This window comes from Myxine glutinosa, chromosome 8 (genome assembly GCF_964187855.1).
Source record: "Myxine glutinosa chromosome 8, kmMyxGlut1.1, whole genome shotgun sequence".
Lineage (NCBI taxonomy): Eukaryota > Metazoa > Chordata > Myxini > Myxiniformes > Myxinidae > Myxine > Myxine glutinosa.
This window is the reverse complement of record NC_136268.1, coordinates 145,502,465-145,529,688: the sequence shown is the minus strand read 5'-3', so window position 1 is coordinate 145,529,688 and position 27,224 is coordinate 145,502,465. Positions and strand designations below refer to the sequence as shown.

General features: G+C 46.5%; 2 protein-coding genes across 2 annotated transcripts in view; both read left to right on the top strand.

Annotated features, from left to right (window-relative positions):
• Positions 1-27,224, top strand: part of LOC137432990 (chitotriosidase-1) — a 337,722-nt gene that overhangs the window by 220,784 nt on the left and 89,714 nt on the right. The gene's annotated exons all lie outside the window — the stretch shown is intronic.
• LOC137432182 (gametocyte-specific factor 1-like) overlaps positions 1-27,224 on the top strand; it is a 107,056-nt gene that overhangs the window by 248 nt on the left and 79,584 nt on the right. Inside the window, exon 2 of the mRNA XM_068123886.2 lies at positions 7,335-7,467. Within this exon, the coding sequence (XP_067979987.2) occupies positions 7,335-7,467 (133 nt within the window). The remainder of the gene's footprint in view (positions 1-7,334; positions 7,468-27,224) is intronic.

Sequence of the window (27,224 nt, the reverse complement as noted above, 5' to 3'; positions counted from 1 at the left end):
GGCCGTACACGAACAAGATCTGTGACGCCTCGAGGAGTGTGGGAGGACGATAACCGAACCACGTGTTTTTCAACTAAAATGGCTACCAGTCGGCCATCTTTGATCAGATTGAAAAATAAAGTGAGGTGCCCATGTACGGCAACATGTACTCTGCTTTTGTTAGGGTTGAACAAAATTGGACCATGCATGTTCAAGAAATGGCTGGAGACATGTTAAAGTAACAAAATGGCCGCTAGTCGGCCATTTTGTATCTGATCTCGAAAAAAAATGACGCGCTTAATATGTAAGCTTTCATTCCTTATCTGTATGACAAGATTGAACAAGATCAGTAAATGCATGTCCGAGAAATGGTTGAGGATGGTGTTCAACATCGGGGTTTTTTACAACTAAAAGTAAAATGGCCGCCAGTTGGCTATCTTTGATCGCATCGCAAAAAAAAATGATGTCGGCTGTCGCTCCGGCTGCACGTGAACACTCGGAACATCTCTAAGACTACACATGATTTCGATGAAACTCGACTACAACCTTCATCGCATCACTCTTGATGGACTAAAGTTTGTTCATGACATTCAGGGTCGGAGTGGGGACGACGACTGCAGGAGTGGGGGGACGACGACTGCAGGAGTGGGGGGACGACGACTGCAGGAGTGGGGGGACGACGACTGCAGGAGTGGGGGGGGGGGCGACTGCAGGAGTGGGGGGGACGACTGCAGGAGTGGGGGGGACGACTGCCGACGACTGCAGGAGTGGGGGGGCGACTGCAGGAGTGGGGGGGGGGGCGACTGCAGGAGTGGGGGGCGACTGCAGGAGTGGGGGGGCGACTGCAGGAATGGGGACGATGACTGCAGGAGTGGGGACGATGACTGCATGAGTGGGGGGGGGGGGCGACTGCAGGAGTGGGGGGGGGGCGACTGCAGGAGTGGGGGGCGACTGCAGGAGTGGGGGGGGGGACAAATGCAGGAGTGGGGGGGGGGGATGACTGCAGGAGTGGGGAGGACGACTGCAGGAGTGGGGAGGACGACTGCAGGAGTGGGGAGGATGACTGCAGGAGTGGGGAGGACGACTGCAGGAGTGGGGGGTGACGACTGCAGGAGTGGGGGGTGATGACTGCAGGAGTTGGGGGTGATGACTGCAGGAGTGGGGGGTGACGACTGCAGGAGTGGGGGGGACGACTGCAGGAGTGGGGGGGGGGACTGCAGGAGTGTGGGGGACGACTGCAGGAGTGGGGGGGGGGGGGCGACTGCAGGTGTGGGGGGGACAAATGCAGGAGTGGGGGGGGGCAGACTGCAGGAGTGGGGGGCGGACTGCAGGAGTGGGGGGTGGACTGCAGGAGTGGGGGGTGGACTGCAGGAGTGGGGGGGACAAATGCAGGAGTGGGGGGGGGCAGACTGCAGGAGTGGGGGGGATTACTGCAGGAGTGGGGAGGACGACTGCAGGAGTGGGGGGGGGGGGGGACGACGACTGCAGGAGTGGGGGGGACGACTGCAGGAGTGGGGGGGACGACTGCAGGAGTGGGGGGGACGACTGCAGGAGTGGGGGGACGGACTGCATGAGTGGGGTCGGGGGACGGACTGCAGGAGTGGGGGGGTGGACGGACTGCAGGAGTGGGGGGGGGGGGGGGGACGGACTGCAGGAGTGGGGTGGACGGACTGCAGGAGTAGGGGGGACGGACTGCAGGAGTGGGATGGACGTACTGCAGGACCCTACACACCTGACAAACCTTGTCCCCTTGCCCGCACACCTGGCACACCTCGTCCCCTCCCCGCACCCCCCGGTAAACGTCCTCTCCTTCCCCTGCACCCCTTGGCAAACCCCCGCCCCTTTCCCCCACAGCCCCATGCAAACCTCCTCCCATTCCCCCGCACCCCTGGCTAACCTTGTCCCCTTCCCCAGCATCCCCTGGCAAGCCTCCTCCCCTGGTTTCCCCGCATCCCCTGGAAAACTTCCTCCCTCCCCCCGCACCCTCTGGGAAACCTTGGCCTCTGGTGGTCCACCGGCTGCCAAAACTCTGCCTTCCTCATCCCACCCACCCCCTCCCCCAGCCCTGCTGGCAAAACTCACCCCTTCCCCTCCCCCAACCACCCACCCCCCCCTCCCCAACCACCCTCTCCCTAATTGCCAAGCTTCCGAGGATGGGCCCATGGTATTGATATTGCATTTACATCAAAGTCAAATACGACAACACACACACACACAGATGCTTCTCGATTGTAGTATGATTAATTTTGCTGAAGGAATGTACTGTGGTACCTGTTGCGTATCTGAGGTCTGAATGTGTCAGTTATACCAGTCATGGTTCCATTAAATAGTTTTTTTAAATTTGAAAGCAGAATAATCAAGACGGGTATTATTACCAGTCAGTTAAGTGGCCTTGGAAAAACGCCATGAAAAACACCGTGTTAGCGACAGTAAGGGTCATGTTATTAACCCTCGTGGGGTATATAGATTACAGTAGATCCTCACTCAGTTCTGTAAGTAAAATTTTCCTCACAGATGTTAGGATTTCTCCAAATTCCTTTCAGTTTCGTGTTAAACAGCATTAGCGACTGTTTAAAAAGGTAATGAAATGAGTTTGTGGTTTATAATATTTTTACCCCTTGTGGAGGTGCTCCCCACTGATCTCTACAACCACTGGATAGCGCATCGCCCACTGAACGTAACACACACAACTGACGCTGCCGCACACACAGGTCGGCCATCTTAACCACTCGCATTGTATGCGGACGCGTCAGGAGTCAGGGAGTGAACAACACGTAATTTGTATGCAATTCCCAACTAAGCTCGCTACTTTCCTTCAGATCTGGACTTTATATCAAATCCCTTATACTATAGTTTCAAATTGTATTCTCGTAATAGAGGCCTACATCAACATCAACTTGTTTAATCATCAAAAAAATGTCCCCCACTACACCAAGTCCCAATCATTTGCTTCCTTCTTCAAAACAAAACAATGCTATTAATGTTGCAGCATTTTGCAGACGAGATCAGTAATGGCATCCACTAACAGTTCTTATTGAATGGTAATTTGTTTTCTTTGCTGAATAAAAGTAATTTAAAAAAGCGAGCACATGCCGTGGTGAGGGGTAGCGAATGCCAGCAGTGGTGAGCACATGCATGTTTACCATCCATATCTGCAGAACAGATCGACTCCTCCAAGGAAATCTATATGACAAAACAAAGGGTAACATAAAAATAATTTCTATGTATTATACCGACTTATTCCAGCAAATATGGCCACAAATGATTAGGCTTCTTTACCACATCCATATGCATATGAATGTTACTGGTTCTACAATGTATGTACATATCTGTTATACAGCTGTCAACATACAATTGATATGCAATTTTATTTAGTAAATTTAATTATTCTCTAAGTATTCCTTTCAGAAATTATAAATCATAACAAGGGAACTGCCTTAGCCCTTTAGCCTTTAAGGAATAAACTACATGCATGTACATACAACATACTTTACAGTCATGTCGTGGCAGTATTGCTTGAGCTCCGAGTCCAGACTCTTCAATGACAATGTGACTAGATCTAGAGTCGAGACTCTAGATCTAGTCACATTGTGATTTGTGTAAAACTGTAATCAGATCTAGATCTGATTACAGTTTTACACCGTAATTTTGTGCTTTTTTTTTTTACAGATTTTTATTCTTCACTTACAATTAAGTAATAATTCATACTTAGCTCCATACAAATCTGTGGTTTTGCAAGCTATTTGTTTTAAAGTAGCCTAACTAAAAGTTAGATTGTAATGTAAATCTAAAATATAGAACTTTTTTACACAGCAACTAACAAGGGAATCTACACATGGGTCTGTACAAACATTTAACTCGTTCATGTGTTGCACGCTATTAACTCTAAACAGTCTCATTTACAGTAACTATTACAGTAACATTTACAGATTAAATGTTGGATTGCAACCCTTGAACTGCCTATTTGTACAGTTGACCGCAGCACATGAAGGCATCTTGAGTCCATTTATAGCCGGCGAAGCCGGTGTTGTCAATGAACGCGTACGTATTATGTTGAAAACCTGATTATGCCTTGGCTCGAGAATTCCGAAGCGCAGTGGAGGCCGCCATCTTGCGGAGGCGGAAGTATGCATAACAAATTTAAAACGTTCATTAGGAGTTTCTTTCACCCGTCATTGTTTGATTCACAATCTTATGCACCTCCAATGTATTATTAAAATACTTTAAGACCAACATCGGCCCGTACGGGCCTGGTTACCTTCAACGAAACGCGTCACCAAACACCGGACCCAATGAGAGTCGAGCATTTGCAAAAATATTTCTAAAATGAAATCACTCAATGGTGGCCGCCATCGACCGGATGCGGAAGTTTGCATAAAACAATTGCGAAAGAGTTCAATAGGAGTTTGTTTCACCCGTCGTTCTTTGATTCACATTCTCTTTCACGAGCCTCGATCTTGTATACAAAAAAAAAAAAAAAAAAAATGAACCTCTAATTAGTAATTCAAATACGTTAAGACCAACCTCGTTATCTTCAATGAAAATCGTCATCAAACACCAGAACCAATGAGATTCGAGCATTTGAACAAATATTTTTTTAAAGCTTATTACGCGTTTCGGAGGGTGAAAACGGCATCAAATATTCTAACATTGATGAAGAATTATTTTTTAGAAATCTCGCGGCTGTATGGGATAGTTTTTCATGGCCAGAAATACGGCTATAAGCGGTTTACATATTTAGTTTAGAAATACGGATAGTTTTTCACGGCCGGAAATATCCGAAGTTGAGACGGAATTCACCGAATTAATCAAGAAGTAAATTTTATCAATTTTAATCTCATCCAGAATGCAAATTGTGTCATTTTAGGTCTGAATTTTCGAAATTTTGTGAGCTGACCAATCAGCGATCAGCTTAGGTCAGCCAATCAGCGCCCTCGACACAGGACATCTTACCAGGGCGTCGTCTGCCTCTGCGGCGCCGGGAACGAGGTTGGTGCAAAACAACCGAATCGTGCGTAAGCATATGCTGCTCGAAATAGTTCTCATCATATGCTCAAATTTCCTAAGCTAAATCGTCATTGCTTTGGGCACTGTGAAACGTATCAAGTCACTCGCTTACTGCACAGCGAAAAAGTACGAGCACTTGAACAACGTGTTTTTCGACTCGATTCTGCAAAACGCCATGTCACTCGGTCAAAGCCAAAACGAGGAACAATGTTTCGCCTCCATTCTTCATCGCCACACCGACCTATCAGATGTGGCATGAAGGACGACGTTTATGCTTAACCACGACATAAATGTACCCAAGTCTTGGGTACCCAAGCTAATTCCTGAGAAAGTGTCATGTGACTCCTGCTGATTCACCAGGTTACAATCTACACTTGTTTCAATTACCAGTTTAAGTCGACACTTTAACTGTACACTGCTAAATTTCTCTAAAGCGTGTAAAGACCTTTGAGTGCTCGCACCAGCATATATGTGTTGAGGATGTTCAAGAGTACTTACAGGTCACTATCAGCGTCTATCACCTTCTTTTCCCGATAAAAAACAATGTTCTCACGAAACGTAATTGGAAAGTAAACCACTCTGGGCCATTTTCGAAATTTTTCTCTTCTTTAGTGGTAGACCTGAAAAGCCGAATTAGGTTTCAATCCCATGCTCCCATGCTCAGTAGGTTTGTCTGATTTATGATGTTGTCCTGCACCTACCGGTATAAGCAGTTTACATAAAGAAAGAAAGCTCGGTTTGAATAACGACAGTCACACATTGCCATTGAAACGGCGCTATCGTCTGATCTGTCGGCACTGATCTTACTGCAAGCTAACTTCTGGTGGAGGAAGCCGCAGTGCCCGGAGAGAACCAGTCCTGACAGCGACTGAAGTTAGAAGACTACACACATACTGTGAAAACGTATGTTAAGCCCAGTTAAAATTTCTTAAAATAGGCCTTAAGCTAGCACATCGTATTGTTACTTCCTTAAGCTTCTTGTGACATTTATTGTATGTAGGTATTGGGGAGGACTATCTGCTCTTCTCTTTTACCAAGTCTTACCAGGTACGGTACCTACTACACCTACCTACTACCAACTACCTAACCTACTGATGGGTAAAATAGTGGCAAGAGGCTTTGGCTTCGCCGGCTCATTGCGGCTTTGCAGTCGGTACTAGTAGTAATAACGAATCAAAATTATATATGTATTGGCAGGAGTGTTAACGCGAGCTTTCTTGGAGAATCAATGCGAGTGGTTAAGATGGCGGCCGGTTCGTACGTTTGGCGTCAGATCGATCAGCCAATGCGCTATCCAGTGGTTGTAGAGATCAGTGGTGCTCCCATGGAAACGGCATGATACGCCATTTTGTACATGTTAACACGGTGTTTGTTTGTTTCTCCTTGAGGAGGTAGGATATTATTAGTATTAATATTGTTTTTTAATAACATTAATATTATACTTTTGTTAGAAGCAGCCTTGGAAAAACGCCATGATAAAGCTAACTTAGCATGGATATACACCTCAACATGAAACCCCATTGGTGGGGAAAACCCCCTTGGGGAGGGGTCAAATGAATTTGCAACAACCTTCGTTGTGTAATCCTTTGTCCTCCTGTCAAGTTTGGTTGAGATTGGATAAGTAACGGCCGAATGTATCACAGTCAAACATTGTCAGAAAGACAGACAGACCCCAAATAGCACATTTGAGTATTGTGATATAAACCTGGTACTTCGGAAGCTTTTATACTTTCTTTAAGCCCTATCCCGCGAACTATCATTTTACTCATCTATCTATAATTCCAGTAATCTCTGTGTGTATGTGTGTGTGTATGTGTGTGTGTATGTGTGTGTGTATGTGTGTGTGTCTGTGTGTTTGTCTGTGACCGCTGTTTCTCGACAACCACGGGTCCGATATACTTGAAACTTGCCAGGTATATTGCTGGGGACCTGAGGATGTGCCTTTTCAAGGTTTCATATTAATCGGAGAAGTAGTTACCGAGCTATGGCGATTTATTTACCAAACTCCGCAAGCCGTTCGCTTTGGCTTTGCGAATGGACCAAACCATTTCATGTAAATAGAGGGGGGGGGGGGGGATTGTCACCGTACTCGCAAGCCGTTCGCTTTGGCTTTGCGAATGGACCAAACCATTTCATGTAAATAGAGGGGGGGGGGATATAATTTTAGATATATATATAGTACGGGCACGCCCTAGTCCTCTAAATACCGACCCCATCTTTACTGTCATCAGACTTCACGTATGTCTTCCTTTTAAATCGGGTTTATTAATCTTGCACATGTCGTAAGTGTAGTGTGCTGTCGTTTGACTCTGCTTGTTTTTTTTTTATGTCTGTTCCCCTTGCCCAAGAACTTTCCCTTGATTGCTCGTGAGATGGGTACCTGTCCGTTCAACGCTCGTCATGTGCTGCCAAAGCCTGAAATGCAGCATCACATCATGGACTGCCCAGACAAGGAGAGAATTCATCAGGACATTGAATACGGTACATAGACTCTGTTTGGTTTGTACGAGTACATTCTGTTGAGAAACTAATTTCTGCTCTGGCTTTGTGTTTGGATCAGGCCATCGTTGCTCCTCACATTTTGGCTAACTCTATTTGTATATCATCCACTATGTCCATAAATGTCATCTCGTTTTTTGGGGACTATAGCTCCCCCCTTTTAAGAGGTGTGGGGTGGTTTAATTTTGTCTATTTCTGTGTTTTGAGACATCCATGCATGTCAGCTCTTTTTGATGGATACAAATGCATTTGGGAAGGGGATGGAAGTAAAATTGCCTTGGCTGGTTCTCATGCACCAAGTGATACTGAATGTGATCACTTATTTTACTCACACTGACTTTGTAAACCAGTTAAAATGCAGTGATTGCAATCATAATGGTGTGGACGTGTGCAGCCCGGTACTACCAGGTTTTCCTTTTCTTTTGATGCAGTTTACTGGGTTTTATGGTGTTTGTTATTAAATGAAATGCTTTAAATACCATTGTTCCTCAGAAACTTTAGTTCCTTGGCCTCAATTTGCTTTTGGATTTTGGATTTTCTTCTTAACTGATCACAAACAGTAAAATTAAACCATAAGTTGTCCAAGACCATTGTCTTCAGTCTCGGATACTTCTGCTCCACCATGGTGCGTGTTTTCACCAATGATTGGGTGTCTAATCTCGAGTTTGTGCAGCTCGTGAAGTTTGCCGATGATGAAAATTCTGAGGAGTCAGAATACCTTCAGGAAGTTAATGGGCTTGTGCCTTGGTGCAAACACAACAACCTCGAGCTGAATAGTGCAAATACTAAGGACAGTTGTTAACTTTCTTTCATATGACGAAAAGTTCAGTCCAACCTCTTGGCATCAATGGTGAAGTTATTGTAATTGTTTACTTCTTTAAACTTCGAGGTACAACCATTTCCAGTGGTTTAAGCTGGGACCACAAAACAAATATTATCAGGAGAGCCCCGCAACGCCTCTACTTCCTGCGCTGACGAAAGAAGTTTGACCTTCGCAAGGAGGTCTCATCCAGTTTTATCACACCATTATAGAAAGTGTTTTGACTTTCTATGTGTGTGTGGTATTGCAGCTACACCCAGCATCAGAGGTTTAGACACCAGAGGGTTGTGCGCACTGCCCTGCTGGTAGGATTGGTGGATGTGAGTTACCCTCTTTGGCTTTAATTTATGCAAAGTGTACTGTGAATAGATCGTGAATAGATCGTGGATCGATGCCTCACATCCAGCCAATGTCCTGTTTCAGCTTTTGCCATCTGGAAGTTGATATCGGTCGCTCATATACCACCTTTAGAGGCCATTTTTCCCCGCAGAGTGGGGGTTGGCCTTTTTCGGGCACCGTGGTCCCCTTTTTGAAGCAATGTTTTATGGCCGGATGCCCTTCCTGCCGCCAACCCTGTTAGTCACCTCTTGCGACACATGTCGCTCATGTGTTGGACAAATTGCTTTAGGAATCGTTTTTTTCCTTGGGCTGTCATTTCCACGTCCAACTCCATTTCTACTTACACAGCGGTTTTCTGTTGACATTTTTTGTGATGTGCTACTGTTTTGATTGTTGGTTGTTACTGAATGGTAGGGACAGGGAAAGGGGTGTGATGCAATTTATTTGCACTTTTATTGCTATTTATGACTGGTATTTAACAGTCTATTAATGGTCATCATGTGTATGGTTATGTTATGTGAGAGAAGGCTTAGTTTTTTTGGTCAAGTGGAGGCAGAGGAGGGTGAATGTGAGTAATTGTTCTCCTCTTTTTTTTTCCTTTATAAGGGGTGAGGTTGAATGATTGTATCATTCCAATATTGTCCGTTTTTATTTGACATTTCATTGTGCTTGTGATATTGTATATTGAGTGATTGTTTTATTGTGAGCATTTTCTTTTTTTCATGTTGAAGGCTCCAGTCACGGACTATACAGTCTTCATCAAGACCAGGCCTTAAATAAAAGAGCTGCATTGATAAAAAAAGTGAAGAAAGAGAGAATAGTCTGAGTTTTTTAGGATGTTAAAAAAAATCTGCTTTTTGCAAAGGGGACGGTCGTAAGTTTTTGGAAAGACATGGGAAGGTAAAGAGTTCCAGAGTTTGGCAGTGGACGGGAAGAAACAAACATCATAACGGCCTATCCTTGAGTTGCCAATGGCAACACAATAATCATGCGATGTAGTGGCTTGTTGAGTATTCTGTGGTCTCGCTAAGCGGGTCGAGTTTTAAGGTCAGAATTTGAGTTACTTTGGATTCATTTCTGTTCAGTAAGTATGTGGAGCTACAGCCTCCCCAGATGTGAGAGCGGTACTCTATACAAGGATGAGCCAATCGTTTCATATTGTTGAAGCAACTGTTTCAAGGAGAACAATCTTCGACATCTGAACAGGACTCCTCGTTTCTTTGAGGTAGACAGCTATTTGCGTAATGTGTGGATTTCAGGATAAATTTGATGTTAGGGTAATACCTAGTAGGTTTATTGTATCACATGGTGTAATTGTGGTGTTTTCAAAGGAGATTGGAGAGTTGAGAGGAGCTTTCGAGACAGCGATGGGAAGACATTGAGTGTTAGAAAAATAAAACTTAACCTCATTGCATTTGCCCTACTGGGAAATCTTGTCCAAATCCGAATTTAATGAGGCGGCTGTGATGAAACAAGATGTAGATCGAGTGAGGGAAGATGGGGGCAGATAAGATAAACATAGAATAATGTAATGTTGAGTCATCAGCATACGAGTGCATTTGGTTATTTGTTGAAGAAAGAAGGTCATTGATAAAAAGAAGAAAGAGTGTTGGAGACAGGACGGAACCCTGAGGGGCACTGCTGTTGATAGGGAAGGAGGGAGATGTTGAACCATCAATAATTATGGAGAGAGAGCTGTCGGAGAGAAAGCTCGATATGAGAGAGCAGAGCCGAAAGAGGGAAGCATGGATATCAGATCCCGATGCCAAATTCTATCAAAGGCTTTTGAGATTTCAAGGCTGACAACAAAGGATTCCACAAAGTCTCTCAGAGAAGAGGCCCAGACATTCATAATGTAAGAAAGGATATCACCGGTAGATCTTGCCTTGCGAAAGCCATATTGATGGTCAGATAGAAGACTGAGATTCAAGATGCTTGAGGAAATGGTTAAATTGAGAAGACATTCAAAGACTTTGGAAATAGTAGAAGTCAGAACATTAGGGCGATAGTTGGAAGGGTTTGATCGACCACCCTTTAAAATAGGCTGAACTGAACTAAGGCATGTTTTCAGGAAAGAGGAAAAGTTTGGGTTTTTAAACAAAAATGAAATAAACGAGCAAGCACGGGTGCAAGTTCTGTGGCACACTCCATCAAGACACGAGGAGGAATGCCATCTTGTCCATACGCCATGCTTGTGTCCAGAGACAGAAGTACTTTTTTGACTGCATGAAAATAGATTATAGGGAGGGGCATAGGTTTGGTGAGGGGTGCGTCAGATGGAGATGGAATGTTAGTCATCCAGAGTGGAATTTGAGCAGAAAAGAGAACCAAAAAGAGTTGCTTTATCAGTTGGAGAGACAGCAATAGTATTGTTGCGAATATGGAATTTGGCCTCCATATCCGCTTGTAAATATTCCCCTATTTCCCCAATACTCCCCAACTATCCCCAATCCCCCATTCCCTAGTCCCATTGTCTGTAAACAACAATCAGTAGAGCCGACCTTCCCCTTTTTCCCCCATTAAATGTCGTGCCCAGGTCCACCGCATCACACGTAGACAACTTTCGGACATCTTGCTAGTTATTCTTAGTCTATGTCAGTTAAGGACTCGTTTCCATTAATTATGACTCTTCGTTGCACCAGAATGTGATTATATGGCACCAGTGGTGAGTTTAGGACCTTTCCCATACCTCCTTCCATCTTCTTCCCCAAACAACAACAACAACAACAACTACAACTACAATTACAACTACAACAACAATTACAACAACAACGACGCTCCGGACCATGCGCTCCACGGGGTTACCACGAAGGGGCTCCTTGTCAGCTCCTCGTCAAGGGCGGAGCCGGTAACCCCCCCGCACGCACCCAATGAGAAGCAACGTGCCGATTCCACAAGGCGGAGCTAACGAGCCGAGGGCGTGTCACTCCCCGCCGGATATACGCGGCCACGTAGCGGACGTGACGTGAGATGCGCCCCCAGCCTGAGCAGACAAGTCCCCATCTCCGAGCGCTGTGACCTTCCCGCATCTCTGGACCGGACCGAGTCGATTCTGACCTTTGAGCCCAGGTGCACCTGGAGCCATCGATTCTGCCTTTCCTTGCCATCAATCCCCGTGTGAGTCAGCCTTTTGTCCCGTTTATCTGTCGTCTGTTGGGAATAATATAAGAGTGTGTCTAAGTGCTTGTCTTTCTATGCTGTACCTCTTGTAGTTGTAATCTAACCTTCCGCCTTAATATAACCTCCTCCGGAGGTCTTGAGAACTGAACCCTGGGTGTCGTGTCATTTGAAACCCAGCCGTGTGTCCTTTTCCTTTATTGCCTTTATTGACCTAGCGTAGCGCGATTAGTCAACGTTCGAGTATAATCGGGTAACTTGTGCAGACGTGGTCATACCAAAACCGCTCGGTAAATAACATCTAAGCCACGTCTGTAACAATTGGTGTCGAGGAGTGGAATTCGAACCCGGGACTAAATTTATTAGGCCCAAATTTGTAACAATTAGAATCGATTCGGAGCGCGTTTCCCGCGCGTTGTTAGGCCCAAACCAGGGAGGGAGAATCGATTCAGAGCGCGTTTACTGCGCTCGACGAAATTATAACGGCCGAAATTTGTTTTGTTGTATAAAAACCCGAATTTTGAAAGTCGCGCTATGGCAGACCAAGACAGCTGGGGTCCGGTAGGGGAGAGTGAGGCAGGGTCGGTCCAGGACCAAATTGAGGGACATGAGGGACAGGAGGAGAGCGAAGCAGCGAGGGTAGCAGACGCACAAAATAGCGTCGTTGTGCCCGACATTGCGGGAGCGCAAAATGGCGCCTCGCTGATCACCGCGCCTGCGACCGTGGCAGCGCCGCCGGTGGATTTGAACTTGTTTTTCATACAAATGAAGGCCCTTATGGCCCAGAATAGCGAACGGTTAGAACAAAAGATGGGGGCCAATAGCGAACGGTTAGAACAAAAGATGGGGCCCAATAGCGAACGGTTAGAACAAAAGATGGGGTCCAATAGCGAGAAATTGAGGGAGGACATGGGGTCCAATAGCGAGAAATTGAGGGAGGACATGGGGGCCAATAGCCAACGGTTAGAACAAAGGATGGGGGCCCAGATCGGAGGGTTAGGGAGTAGAATAGAAGGATTAGACAATAATTTTAAGGGATTAGACATGAAATTTGGGAAATTAGACGATAGATTAGGGGAAATACAGGAGGGGTTAATGGGGGTAGAAAACAGAATGGCTGCTCAAGAGAATCAAATGGAAGGGATGCAAAAAGGGTTAGAGGGGTTAGAAAACACCATGGAAGGCAAATTGAGGGACATGAGGGACCAAGCGGAAAGGGAAGTTAAACAAATGGAGCAGCAGATAGAGGGGGTCAGAATGGGGGTAGAAACCAAACTGGATGCGCACAGGGAGGAAATAGAGCAGATGAGGGTGGCATCTGGGCAGGAGATGCAAGTGATGGGAGAAGAGATCAGAAGAGGAGTGAGTGAGGAGGTCGGAGGAGTGCGCGAGGAGGTGAGGCACTGTAAGGAGCACATGGAGAAGGAGGTGAGAAAGGGGACTGTAAAGTTACAAGGGGGCATAGAGGACCTGACGCAGGAGGTGGAACAGCTGACGGAGGGACAAAAAGGACTAACGGAGCAGGTTCAAAGGAACACTGCGGTATTAGGAGGTTTAAAAGCGACACAAAATGACCTAAAAAATGACTTGGTAGCGACGAAGAGGGAATGTCAGATGGTACGTGAGGGACTGACAACGAGGTTGGACGAGGTGATAGAGGTAATGGAGACGAAGGACCGGCAGGTGAGGACGCACCTGGAAACGGTCAAGGTAGCCTTAGAGGATGAGCTTGAGGAGACGTACCGGGGAATAAAAGAGGTGAAGCACAAATTAGAAGAAGTGGAAGAAGGGATGAGCGAAATTAAGAAGCGACGGAGAGGGGATAAGAAAGAGATAAAAGAGGAGATAAAAGAATTGGTCCAAAGTCTGTGTTTGGATCGTGATGATGTGCTCATTAACCGGATGAGGGATTCGCAGGTGATGGAGGAGAAGCGAAGAGGAAGAGGACCCGGTGTAAGTGGTGACCAATATGGTCGTGCGTATGATGCGCCAGGGGATTTAAGAAGCTTGGGGGTCGAGATGGACCCGGGTGTTCGTGAGAGGCCGTGGGTGAAGTGTGCGACAGGTCTGGTGTGCGAAAGAGGAGGTGTGCAAGAAAGTCCGACTCAGGGGTGTGTGAGGAAAAAGTGCGTGCCAAGGAGTGAGGGTGCTGGCGAGAGTGAGTCGGTCGTAGCGCGTGTGCGAGGGAGCACATGGAAGCGTGCTGTGGTGAGTGTTACAGAGGGTGTGACGGGAGAGTGTGCGCGAGGAAGGTGTGTGACGGACAGGTGCATGGGGAAAGAGTGCGCTGTCAAAGGCAAGGAAGAATGCACACCTGTGGTGAGTGTTACAGAGGGTGTGACGGGAGAGTGTGTGCGAGGAAGGTGTGTGACGGACAGGTGCATGGGGAAAGAGTGCGCTGTCAAAGGCAAGGAAGAATGCACACCTGTGGTGAGTGTTACAGAGGGTGTGACGGGAGAGTGTGCGCGAGGAAGGTGTGTGACGGACAGGTGCATGGGGAAAGAGTGCGCTGTCAAAGGCAAGGAAGAATGCACACCTGTGGTGAGTGTTACAGAGGGTGTGACGGGAGAGTGTGCGCGAGAAAGGTGTGTGACGGACAGGTGCATGGGGAAAGAGTGCGCTGTCAAGAGTAAGGGTGAGTGCGCTGTCAGGAATGGAGGTGAAAGTAGTGAGAGTGACATGGAGCGTGAGTTTGTTGTGACAGGTGAGCGAGGATGTACACCTGGGATGGAAGGATGCACACCTGGAATGGTAGAGCGTGAGTGGGAATGCACGCTGGAGTTGGTGGTGAGGCACGTGGTTGGGTGTGCGAATGAGAGCACACCTGTGATTGTCACAGAGGAGGTGACCGAGGAGGGGGTGCGAAGCGGTGTATTGGTGAGGTGTGCGAGCAACGAATGTGTGCCAAAGTGTTCGGTGGTCAGGTGTGTGACCAAGGCTGTGAGTGGAATGGGTGTACCTGGGTGTGTAAGGAAAGGTACGAGGAGCATGGGCACGGCTGGATGTGTGAGCAAGGAACGGGCTGCGGGGTGTAAGCGTCCAGGTGAAGCATCGACGTTAGACGGGATAGAGTTTAGAACGACTTATAGCCGAATCGGGCCCTCGGTGCGTGCTGGGCCTCGCTTTGAACGGCCGCGTCCGTGCTCCACTAGGCGGAGCGGGCAGCCCGATAGGAAGGGTCGTTATGGCGACCACGTTTTGTTGAGACGTGCCGGCAGGTCGAGATCGGGACATTGGATGGCTCCACGCCGAGGTGATGCGTGGGATCTCGGCCCGGGTAAGCCCCCGTCCCTGCACCGAGTGCCGGACGCATCCAGCCGCTGGCACAAAACAACCAGCATCCATTGCTTGGCTTTACGAAGCCGGGCTTTGGACAGGGATTGGCGCACCGAGAGGTATTAGTGAGTCGACTGGGTGATGAGGTTAGTGTTTTGGACCCAAAATTAGAGAAAAACAAAATTTGATGATTGGCAAGGGATTGGCAGTATTGATTGGCAGATGATGGGCAGTGATTGGCAAATTTTTAATTTGTTGAAATTTGATGTGCAAAATTGGTAGTGAGAGACCCCCGATGTGGTGGGATGGCAAATCCACCATCCCTCACAGGTGGGGGCAAAGGAGCAATAGATTATGGGGTGTATGGCAGTGAAAACTAGCCCGGGTGGGTTAGGTTATATTGTAGGGATCTAGCGGAGATGACATTAGGTGACGTTAAGGTTAGATAGTGACTGATACCTGTAGTGGGGACGCAGGTAGATTAGTATGGATGATAATGACGTGGGAGCGCAATAGTTTAAAGGGACGACTGGGAAGCGCAAGTTTCAGAAGGGAGTAGTTAGATGAGATGATGCCGTGTGTGTGTGAGGATGGACAGGTGTGATTGCACAGGTGTGCAACTAGACAGGTGTGTGGAGCAGTGTATGAGTAGTGAGTGTGTGGATCAGCGCGAATGCGCTTGGGGAGAGAAGGGTGCAGGTGGCACCAGGTGTGAGAGCACAGGTGTGCAGGTACAGGTGTGTGGAGAGAGTTGGAGTAAGTGGTACGGAGTGGTGTGCATGGTGCGAAGGTGTGGATGGGGGAAGAGTGGACCCCATCACGGATACCCGGGGCGGGTAGTGTAAGTGTTAGGTAGAGGGTACAGGTAAATTGTGGTTGGATATTGGCATCTGTGGTGCGGTTGCAGAATGGTGTTGTGAATGGGTGCATTAGTGTTGTGGAAATGGCTGGGCGTGTAGCCTGTTAGTGTGTGTAGTTGGTTGGGCACTCCACCACTGTGAGGATGTCGGCCAGGTGAGGCCGCAGGTGGGCTCTGGGAGCCGGTAGAGTTGTGGATGGGGCCCGAGGATCCGGAGGACGGACCCGGGTAGCCCAGTGCCAGAGAGGGCACCGAGTGGGGAGAGTGCCAGAGGGCCTTCCCCAGGTAGTTAGGTTAGGGTAAGGAGCAGGTAAGCTCGGAGGCAACTGCAGTGGTGGAGGTGTGCAGGTGGGTAGACCCACTGGGAGAGGTACACGCCGCGGCCCAGAAATTGTGCGAGGGCACCGGGAGATGAATCGGGGGAGTGAGACCCCAAATTGAAGAGCACCACAGTTTGGCCAATGGGAATTGGTTTTTAGAACCCATAGTGTAAGAGGGCCAATGGTTTGGCCGGAGAAAGACCCCGGGTAGTGTAAAGTTGATAAAGTCATTTAGGAAATAGTTAGGATTGATGAACCTGTCGCACCATACGCAGCCACTTACCTGTGGTGATGATGATGACTCCACACCTGTGTTTTCTTTGTTTTGTTGCAGGAAATGAAATTGCTGTGTGGATTGTGAGACGCATCACGACGTGGATGAGACATTGGGGTGATTCCATCTCTCCCTCCCTAGGAGGGACTGATGATGAATTGGTAATGGCAAATTATGATGTTGAGTTGGAGATGGCAAATTATGATGTTGAGTTGAAAATGGCAAATTTGATTGGTTAGGAGGGAGAGAAGACGAATTTGGTTTATGGGAGGAACGGGGAAGACAGTAGGGACGTTTGTTGATTGGTAAAGTAGATGTTTATGGGTAGTGTTGTGTTTTGTGGATACAGTAAGGGGTAAGGGGGGGGGCATGTAGGTTACCTGGTGGGGGGGGGGGGGGGCGTACGGTAGGAACGTACCTGTCTCACCTGGTTCCCATGTGCCCCCAGTGTGCATTACCTTACATTGCGTGCACTTTTGCGCCCTTACCACCTTACTCACTTGTCTTTTCTTTTGTCTCCCACCTCCGAGGATCTGGCTTTGGGGTAGAGAGAGAGGAGAGAGAGGTGCTGGCTACGCAGTTGTGGGCCTGCACTTTCGCTGCTTGCTGCTTGGATCGATACACCATATGGACCGCAATGTTTGTGGCCACCCACCATGGACCGCAGCTCTTTTGCGGCCAAGCACCACCCATGGATGGACCTATGGGTCAACGTGGCACCTATGCCATGCAGGTGAACCACTTTTAGTTGACACCACTGAAGGCCACAATATAGAAATGGACGCGGTTGGCGCCTTTCTTTATTTTTTGAAAGAGGCAAGAAGGCCAAGTGCACCACACGAAGGCAAGACCAGCGGCAGAACATCGGCCGGCTGCGACACCACCGGTGATTTATAGACACTTTATTGGTGCACCGGATGGTGCTCACTGTGTGATGGGGTGGTGCTTGATGCTTGGAAGGGGTGCTCTGCACATTATTAAAGGCCGTAGGCCACAGAGCACTCGTGGGTTGGTGTATCGATGCTAGCATGCGTGCTCTCTCTATGCATAACATCTGCATGTGTTCCTCCAAAAACAGGTCCTGGATCGTAGTGTAAATATCAGCGTAGTCTTGTGTAAATAATGCTCCCTACCGGCTGTATGTTTAGTTTGAGGATTCTTTCCGGATTCGGTTATCCTGTGGGTGTGTTTCTGTGAGGAGAAGGGTGCAACGTCGCAGGGGGACATATTTACTCATTTGTGAATATCTGTAAAACTGTCGCACTCAGGGTAGAGTTAATAGTAGAGGGAACTACATTGCGTGCCACACTAAAGTAGGTAAAAATTTATCGGGTCGGGACGCCCCGAGGGTAGAGAAGGGTGCAATGTTGCGAATATGGAATTTGGCCTCCATATCCGCTTGTAAATATTCCCCTATTTCCCCAATACTCCCCAACTATCCCCAATCCCCCATTCCCTAGTCCCATTGTCTGTAAACAACAATCAGTAGAGCCGACCTTCCCCTTTTTCCCCCATTAAATGTCGTGCCCAGGTCCACCGCATCACACGTAGACAACTTTCGGACATCTTGCTAGTTATTCTTAGTCTATGTCAGTTAAGGACTCGTTTCCATTAATTATGACTCTTCGTTGCACCAGAATGTGATTATATGGCACCAGTGGTGAGTTTAGGACCTTTCCCATACCTCCTTCCATCTTCTTCCCCAAACAACAACAACAACAACAACTACAACTACAACTACAATTACAACTACAACAACAATTACAACAACAACGACGCTCCGGACCATGCGCTCCACGGGGTTACCACGAAGGGGCTCCTTGTCAGCTCCTCGTCAAGGGCGGAGCCGGTAACCCCCCCGCACGCACCCAATGAGAAGCAACGTGCCGATTCCACGAGGCGGAGCTAACGAGCCGAGGGCGTGTCACTCCCCGCCGGATATACGCGGCCACGTAGCGGACGTGACGTGAGATGCGCCCCCAGCCTGAGCAGACAAGTCACCATCTCCGAGCGCTGTGACCTTCCCGCATCTCTGGACCGGACCGAGTCGATTCTGACCTTTGAGCCCAGGTGCACCTGGAGCCATCGATTCTGCCTTTCCTTGCCATCAATCCCCGTGTGAGTCAGCCTTTTGTCCCGTTTATCTGTCGTCTGTTGGGAATAATATAAGAGTGTGTCTAAGTGCTTGTCTTTCTATGCTGTACCTCTTGTAGTTGTAATCTAACCTTCCGCCTTAATATAACCTCCTCCGGAGGTCTTGAGAACTGAACCCTGGGTGTCGTGTCATTTGAAACCCAGCCGTGTGTCCTTTTCCTTTATTGCCTTTATTGACCTAGCGTAGCGCGATTAGTCAACGTTCGAGTATAATCGGGTAACTTGTGCAGACGTGGTCATACCAAAACCGCTCGGTAAATAACATCTAAGCCACGTCTGTAACAGTATCATGGGAATGGAAAAGCGAAGGAAAGTTAGAGCGACATAAGTTGTTGGAGATGCTTATAGCTAAGGACCAGAAAGATCTATTAATGGAAGAAGATGAGAGGTTGTCACATTTCTTTTGGATAAAGGAATGCTTTGCCTCATGAATAACATGTTTGCAATGATTTCTGGCAGATATGAAAGCTGAATGCGAGTTGGAGGAAGAAGTTTTTCCATGTCCGATATGCCGCATCCCTTATGCAAATGACCGTGAAGCAGGAATTATTGAACCAAGAGTTGGTAGGAGAGATAGACTTGAAAGAGAAGGGACTAGAACGCTACTCAGTAGAGCGCATACTCCTGCCGTGGGTGGCTGCTGCTGAACCCTATCTTCCAATGGTAAAAAAAATCCTTCAAAAAATTCCTGCATCCAGAATAATATCCTGAACTTCACCAGAAACTAATCAATTCTTCCTTATCCCAAGGGCAATCATCCCACCAACTTTCATCCAAATCCGTTCAGAACTTTTCCAGATATCTTGTTCACAAACACACGAACATATGAACACACATAGGCACACACACATACACGGACGGACACGATCAAATGCATTACTCCCTGGCGGGAGTAAATATAAGCCTCCATTCCTGCAACAATAACTTCAGCTATACATTCAACAGAGATAGAGGCATCGCCCAAGGACAGGCAGTCGTCTTTCCAGGGAAAATCAGAAAATAAGTTTTGTAAACCAGTCCAGTCAGCGCTATTTAAATGCCAATACTGGTGTTTTGTCAGAGCAGTCGGGGAGAAGGAGTGGTGGTAAGTGAAGAGATAACAAGATTGTGGTCAGAATAACCAATTGGAGGTGAAATTGTGTCGTTTTAACGCAATGGAATGGAGGTGAAGAGCAAATCCAAAGTATTGGAAGAGCGGTCATGACGATCTGGGATATGGGTAGGGTGAGTGATAATTTGTAAGGGTGAGTGATAATTTGTTCCAAATCATTGAAAATGGAAAATGCATAGATTTGAGTTCACTTTACATTTGGTTTTATTATCTGATGCAGTATTAGTTAACTTTGCTGAGGAGTACGATTTATTGTGTTTGTATGTTTGACCAACACCAAGACGTATTCCTTACACTTGGTGAAATAAAGTTCTTATCTTATCTTCTTCTATCTTCTATCTATCTTCTATTATTATATATCTGAAAGAAAGTTTTTGTTTGTTTGTCTGCACGCGCTAATCTCATGAACGGTGAAAGATAGGAGGAAACCTCTGAAACAAAAAATGTCGGGACGGGCCCCGGGAAGATTATAGGCTAGGTGGCGAGGCCGCCTCGGCCGGCCTGGGCCCATTTCGCAATAAATCTTCTTCTTCTTTCAAAATTCTCTTGAAGTACAACTTATACACTTAATAGGAATATCTGATTGCAACACATGCTTTCAAAATTCTCTCTTGCGGGGCCCGACAGAAGAAAGAACAAGGAATCGTTGAGCACGAACTGATACTGGGCTCGTGTCAGACCCATGTACAGAAAATTAAATTCATTCAAAAAGAACCTGGGCAACGCCGGGTGCATTGAGCTAGTATATATTATATTTATTATATAAATAAAAGAAAGTTTTTGTTTGTTTGTTTGTCTGCACGTGGTAATCTCCTGAACGGTGAAAGATAGGAGGAAACCTCTGAAACAAAAAATGTCGGGACGGGCCCCGGGAAGGTTATAGGCTAGGTGGCGAGCCGGTCGAGGCCGCCTTGGCCGGGCTGGGCCCATTTCGCAATTAAAAGCCGAGCTGAATTATCGTCATCAATCTTCTGCGGCCGCGAGTAAAAGCTGAATTATAGTGGTAATTTCATTCAAAAAGAACCAAAAATGTCAGGACGGGCCCCAGGAAGGTTATATATAGGCTAGGTGGCGAGCCCGGTCGAGGCCGCCTCGGCCGGGCTGGGCCCATTTCGCAATTAAAAGCTGAGCTGAATTATAGTAGTCAATCTTCTATGGCCGCGAATAAAAGCTGAATTATAGTATTAAATGCATTCAAAAAGAACCCGGGCAAAGCCGGGTGCATTCAGCTAGTCTACGATAAACGGATGGTGTGCATCTGTGTCTGTGTGTCATGTTTTTCTGTGGGGTTATATTGGAGCTTTCTGATGTGGGATGTGAGTTGCTTAAATGATCGTTATGATCTCCTCAGTTGATTGGGCTAATTAACAACAAATAATCTGGAAGAATTCCCATGTTTCTAAACGAACGGTATGTTAAAGGGGATCCCATTTTTTTCTGAAAATTATTGAAAATAATTCATCATGGTCTAATCTCTAATTTGATGGGCAAATAATTTTGGATTTTTTTTTTTTGCCATTCACAAAGTGTCAAAAATATACCTAGAGTGTTGATTTTCGATTTTGCCAACGATGTCACAATGATCTCACCTTGATTGAAATGGTTTTACATCGAGAACAGTATGTTGAGTTCGGATTACGATACTGATTCCACTGTCATTAGCAACTTTTGTTGGTTCTCAGTATGTTGAAACTGATCAGTGTGACTTTGAAGAAACTATTGGAGACAAAATGAATGATCGAAATACTTTCGGGGGGAATTTTGGAGCTTGTATCGTTTCGAGCCTTGTGAGAGGGATTCAGACGAACACGGCGACAATGGAGGTGTTAGTCGTGTAGATGAGAACACAACGTTCGCATGTTCATTACAGATTAGTAGGTTTTGGTTTTCCGTTCAATTGACGGTTTATCAGGGGTTTTGTATTCATTTATAAGTCAGTTATATTTCTCCAAAAGAAATATGGCACGTACAACGACGTGGCATGACTCAGTACGTACATGTCACAAATCGGCATGATTTGGCACGTACACGGCACGGCTCAGCACATACAACTACATAGCATGACTTAGCATGTGCATGGCACGAATTGGCATGATTCAGCACGTACATGGCACGACTCACCACATACGCCGCCCAGGCACACTCAGACACAGCCGACCAAATTTGCGATGAATGCTTTGTCCCACCTTCGCAGGCTGACTCGGTTGTCCTATATGCAAGGTCCCCACGCTACTGGGAAAACGGGAAAAACCTGGGAAATTCAAAATGTGTTTTCCTGTTGGGGAAAACAGATGAAAATGGCTGAAATACCGATTAAAGTTGGGAAATTTTCGGTGTTTTTGACAATCGGGTGATGTAACAACATCCGGAAACATTAAGCTATACGGCAATAAAAGGTGAAAATTGTGAAAGGGGGTGTAGACGTTCTATGGGCACTATATACATTGAACACATGGCATGTGCAATGGCGGATTATAACGGGAGCAAATGAGGCATTTAATCCAGGCTCCAGATCTTGAATGAGAGTGAGTGAATAAAATGTTTCTTATAGAAAGGTGGGGAGTTTTAAGTTTTGCGTCATCGAGTGGTGTCAGGAAGGGCATCCGGCCATAAACACATTGCCTCAAAACAGGGAACCATGATAGTCAAAACAGGGAACGCTCTAGCGGGGAAATACGGCCTTAAAACGATCATTCATATATTCATTCATTCATAGAGAGGTGGGGAACATTGTTGTGTGTGAACAGGCCATTGAGGTCCTACCTCTGATGAAGAAACATGTGGAGAAAGTGAAAAGGAAGGAAGCCAAAAACCCAGGGACCAAATCCTTTGACATCATGATAGAGTGGTCATCATGAAAAGACACCCTTGGTAAGGCAAAACTTGCCTTTGTCATATCAACAGCAACACCTGCAGAAGCTTTTCTGAAGCTCTACCAGATGGACATACCCATGCTGCCTTTCCTGGTAAAGACATGGAGCATATACTCCGGGCTACCATGGACAGATTTGTGAAATCATCAGATTTGGAGGCAGCAACAACTTTGGGAAAACTTATTCACATTGATGTTTTGTCCACAGAAGACCAAGAGACATACAACAACATTGATTTGGGTTTTGTTGTTGATGCAAAGATCAGAGAAGTTAAGAATTCCATGGTTGTCGGCAATAAAGACTTACTTGCCTTTAGACTGCAGTGTAAAGACCTACTTACTACCTTGGTGACCAAAATGAAAAACAAATCACCAGTGCATTACAGGCTGGTGAAGAAGATGAATTGCTTTGATCCAGCGGAGATTGTCTCAGTAAATACAGACCTGAAACAACACTTCAGGATAGTCCTGGACTACATGCAGTCAGGATTCTGGCAGAGTCCAAAGCTTTCATTCTGAAAATGTAAAAGCCTTAAAAAAGCTGACAGACAGAATTGATTTGATGTTCCATTCTCAAATTTGTTGATACAAAAGTCAAATCAAAATACAAAAATCTCTGGCAAGTTGTAAGAGCCCTTCTTGAACTCTCACCTGGCCAGGCAGGTGTAGAGAGGGGCTTTTCTGTTAATAAAGAGACCACCAAGACAAACATAACGGAACACAACTTGATTGCCAAGAGAGTCATCAGAGATTACATTGATAAATGTTGGTGGCTTAGAAAACGTCATAATAACCAAGGGGCTGTTAAACTCAGCCCAGCAGGGAAAACAGCAGTATCAATTATGCCCACCTTGACAAAGAGGAGGAAGAGAAGGCAAGAAAGTCTGAAAAAACAAAACGTGTTGAGAAAGAGGTTGAGGTGCTGAGGAAAAAGAGAAAACACCTGGAGAGCGTTACTGATGGATGCTGAAGCATCATGTAAAAAAAAAAAAAGAAGCAGAGCAGGTACAGAGTTTTAGCCATTTGTCTAAAGCCAACGTGTTAACAAGAGCAGCAAAAGACAAACATGGATTGCTTGGAGAAGTGGTTAAAGAGTTGGAATGAAAAACCCAACCCTTGGCCATAGTTTGAAGATACTGTATAATTTCTTTAAATGGACTCTGAATTGTAAATGTTAAATTAGAAGCATGTTTTGTGTTGGATACAGCCACTCTGACTCCACTAGCATTGGCTATTAAATTTGAAATAGTTGTGGAATTAAATACAGCCTCTATGCCTTTGGGGTATGAATGAATGAATGAATGAATGATCGTTTTAAGGCCGTATTTCCCTGCTAGAGCGGGGGCTAGCCTTGCGGGCCCCATGACAATCATGGTTCCCTGTTTTGAGGCAATGTTTTTATGGCCGGATGCCCTTCCTGACGCCAACCCTTAGTCACGCTCTTACGATGCGCAGGGATACGGTGTACCTATTCTATACCGGGGTACACACCGGGATCATTCATCCCAGCAAGCTGGTACTCAATTTGCCGACCTCGGGAGGATGACAGGCTGAGTCATCCCCCCTGGCGTTAATTCAGCGATCGACCGGGATTCGAACCCAGGATCCTAGGATCCCAAGCCGGCACCCTAACCGCTAAGCCAACACCAGGCTGGGGTGTAATGTCAAATTTCATAATGAAACGTGTACTGTATGTTGTAATTTTCTTTTTATCTCAATATTATCGGAGCAACTCTTGTCATCAGTACAACCAGACAGCTTGGAAAACTGGTGGTAACAACTTATTCACTGTATCTTCTGTAGGAAAATGTAACCTTGAAAATGAAAATTTACCTGAAAAAAACGGGAATTTTTTCATAAGAAATGCGTGGCGACCCTGTGTATGTTACAGGATCATCCAGTTTCATACTTTCCCGAGATGCCATTAGTGTCTTTGGTCGTGCCGTGTTGATGTCCCGCCCCAGTAGAGGGGGAAGTGGTACTACTGGGGATATGTGGGGTGGTTGTTTGTATCATTAGCTATATAGGGTAACAGTTGATAGGGGATTGAGGAAGGGGATGTGTGGGATGGTGGTAGGTATTGTGGGGGATGGTAAAGTGGGTGTCAGGGTAAAAATGAATAATTGTCGTCTGGACCAATCAGAGACAGCCATGGCCGAAAAGCATGTTGGGTAAATGCATCATGTGATATGGTTGAGCCGGGCCAAAGTAGATATGTTTGTTTGTATAGAGTTGGCATAAAACCATCTCACAGTTGCCGAGCAGAACTGTGCCTTTGCTACCTTTGCCTTAAAGTTGGCAAAAACATGTCTTATCGGTGGTTTGACCTTGTGCAAATGTGGAGCCAAGGGCTCTTACATCAGCTCTTCTGTTCTTATCTTGTATTTCACTTTGCTTTTGCCTTCCTTTCTCGTGAATTTCTCGTGAAGTATAAATTATAATTCAGACAAGTCAGGAGACGACGATGGTTCACAAGCGAGCAGTATTCAATGACAAAGGACGGACTATAACCGAAACAGGCCCGGAGAAGGCCAGGCCCGGAAATGTCAAAACGAAGGTTGCTGACCTTGAAATGAGATTGAAAATCTATATATATAAAACAGTGTGTGTGAGAGAGTGAGAGTGAGAGTGAGAGTGAGAGTGAGAGTGAGAGTGAGAGTGAGAGTGAGAGTGAGAGTGAGAGTGAGAGTGAGAGTGAGTGAGAGAGTGAGAGTGAGTGAGAGAGAGAGAGATAGATAGATAGATAGATAGATAGATAGATAGATAGATAGATAGATAGATAGATAGATAGATAGATAGATAGATTAGATATATATATATATTACCGGTAGATTCCTAAACGGAGAGGCTCACGTACTTGATATTTGGCACAGACATGGCCATTGAGCCTGGGACGAACATGGCCGACCTAAAAATTGATTTCATAATATATTTTTACCTCAGCGCGAAATATTATGACCGGAATCTGACCGGAAGCAGAGCAGCGCGCTGATTCGCTCAGAGCGATCACGTGATGTTCGTTGTTGCCATTAACTTCGCACGTATTTCAGAGCGAAAAGCAATTGCGTTTTTGCCGGGTACTTCTGCATGATTAGCATTTAGCATGTTTCACGTAGATTTTTTTTCAGCGAGCAGAAGTACCCGGCATTGTACGAATAATATATAGATAGTGCCGTGTAGGGCGGAGTGATGCCGCTGTGGGAGGGACCGAGCAAGGTCGCTGTGGGCGGGGCCGGGCGAGGTCGCTGGGGCGGGACCGAGCGAGGCAGCTATGGGCGGGGCCGAGAGAGGTCGCTGTGGGCGGGGCCGAGCGAGGTCTGCGTTAGTGCATTGCCGTTGCCTGGTATAAAAAGATGGTGCTTGATGCTCTCTGCGTCAAGATACGGACTTGATGTCCGTATCTTTACAACAGACATTCCAATGATGATGATGATAAATGTAATACCACTCAAGGAAGGCCCACAACTCAAGAGAGTGGAAAAAAACAATAAAATGAACAAAAATACGGGGAAGGAGAAGCAACCACTCAGAAGAATGACAGAAAATCATTTCCCTTAAATTTACCGTGTTCACCAACTAGCACGACCAGATACAGGACACCAAAATAATTTCCCTTACACATACCGTGTCCACCAACCAGCAAGACCAATACCACTTACCTCTGGATCAAACTGTATTTCAAATATTCAAACGGTTTTTACATGCTGCCGTCTCCTAGCAACCAATGAAATTTTTCAAAAATATTGTAGTACATTTATTTTTTAATAATGTACCATATTTACGGCAGTATGTTTATTTACGCCATGAGTAAGGAAGGAAAATTTCCAGCGCGCTGATTCGCTCATTGATGACGATCACGATCACGTGATGACGTGATCACGAATGATGTTCGTGACGCGATCACGTGATGTTCCTTGCCGCCATAAACTCACAGCAAGTAGCATAGATTTTAGCATGATTAGCATTTAGCATGATTTAGCATGATTTAGCATAGATAGTAGCATGTTTCACATAGATTTTTTTTCAGCGAGGAATATTATACACGGATTCTGACCGGTGGCAGAGCAGCGCGCTGATTCGCTCAGAGCAATCACGTGATGTTCCATCTCCGCCGCCAGTTGGCTTCTCTTTTCACGGAGTATGAGCGTTCTATATATTTTCAATTCAGTGTGCCGACTCGCTCACGTACTTGATTTGTGGCATAGACATGGCCATTGGGCCTTCACGGTGTAATTTGTGCGAGGCTTTTGTCCGAGTGAGCTTGAGTCGAGAGGGCGAATGTACGGGTTGGGAATGTACGGGTCTCCCTTCCCCTGCCCGGCAACGCCGGTACTGGAGGGCGTCACAGGATCGGTGAGTCTCCAAAATCCGCTTCGTGCTATTGCGAAGATTCAGGACGATGTCGCGATTGTTGTGCTGCTCTCCGACCATGAGAACTGCAACGTCATTGTTGACTGGCCCTCCCCTTCCCTCCCCTCCCCCCCTCTCCTCCCCTTCCCCCCTCTCCTCCCCTCCCCCCCATTCCCCTCCCCTCCTCTTCCCCCTCCCCTCCCCTCCCCCGCCCGGCAATGCCGGGTACTTCTGCTAGTAATGTATA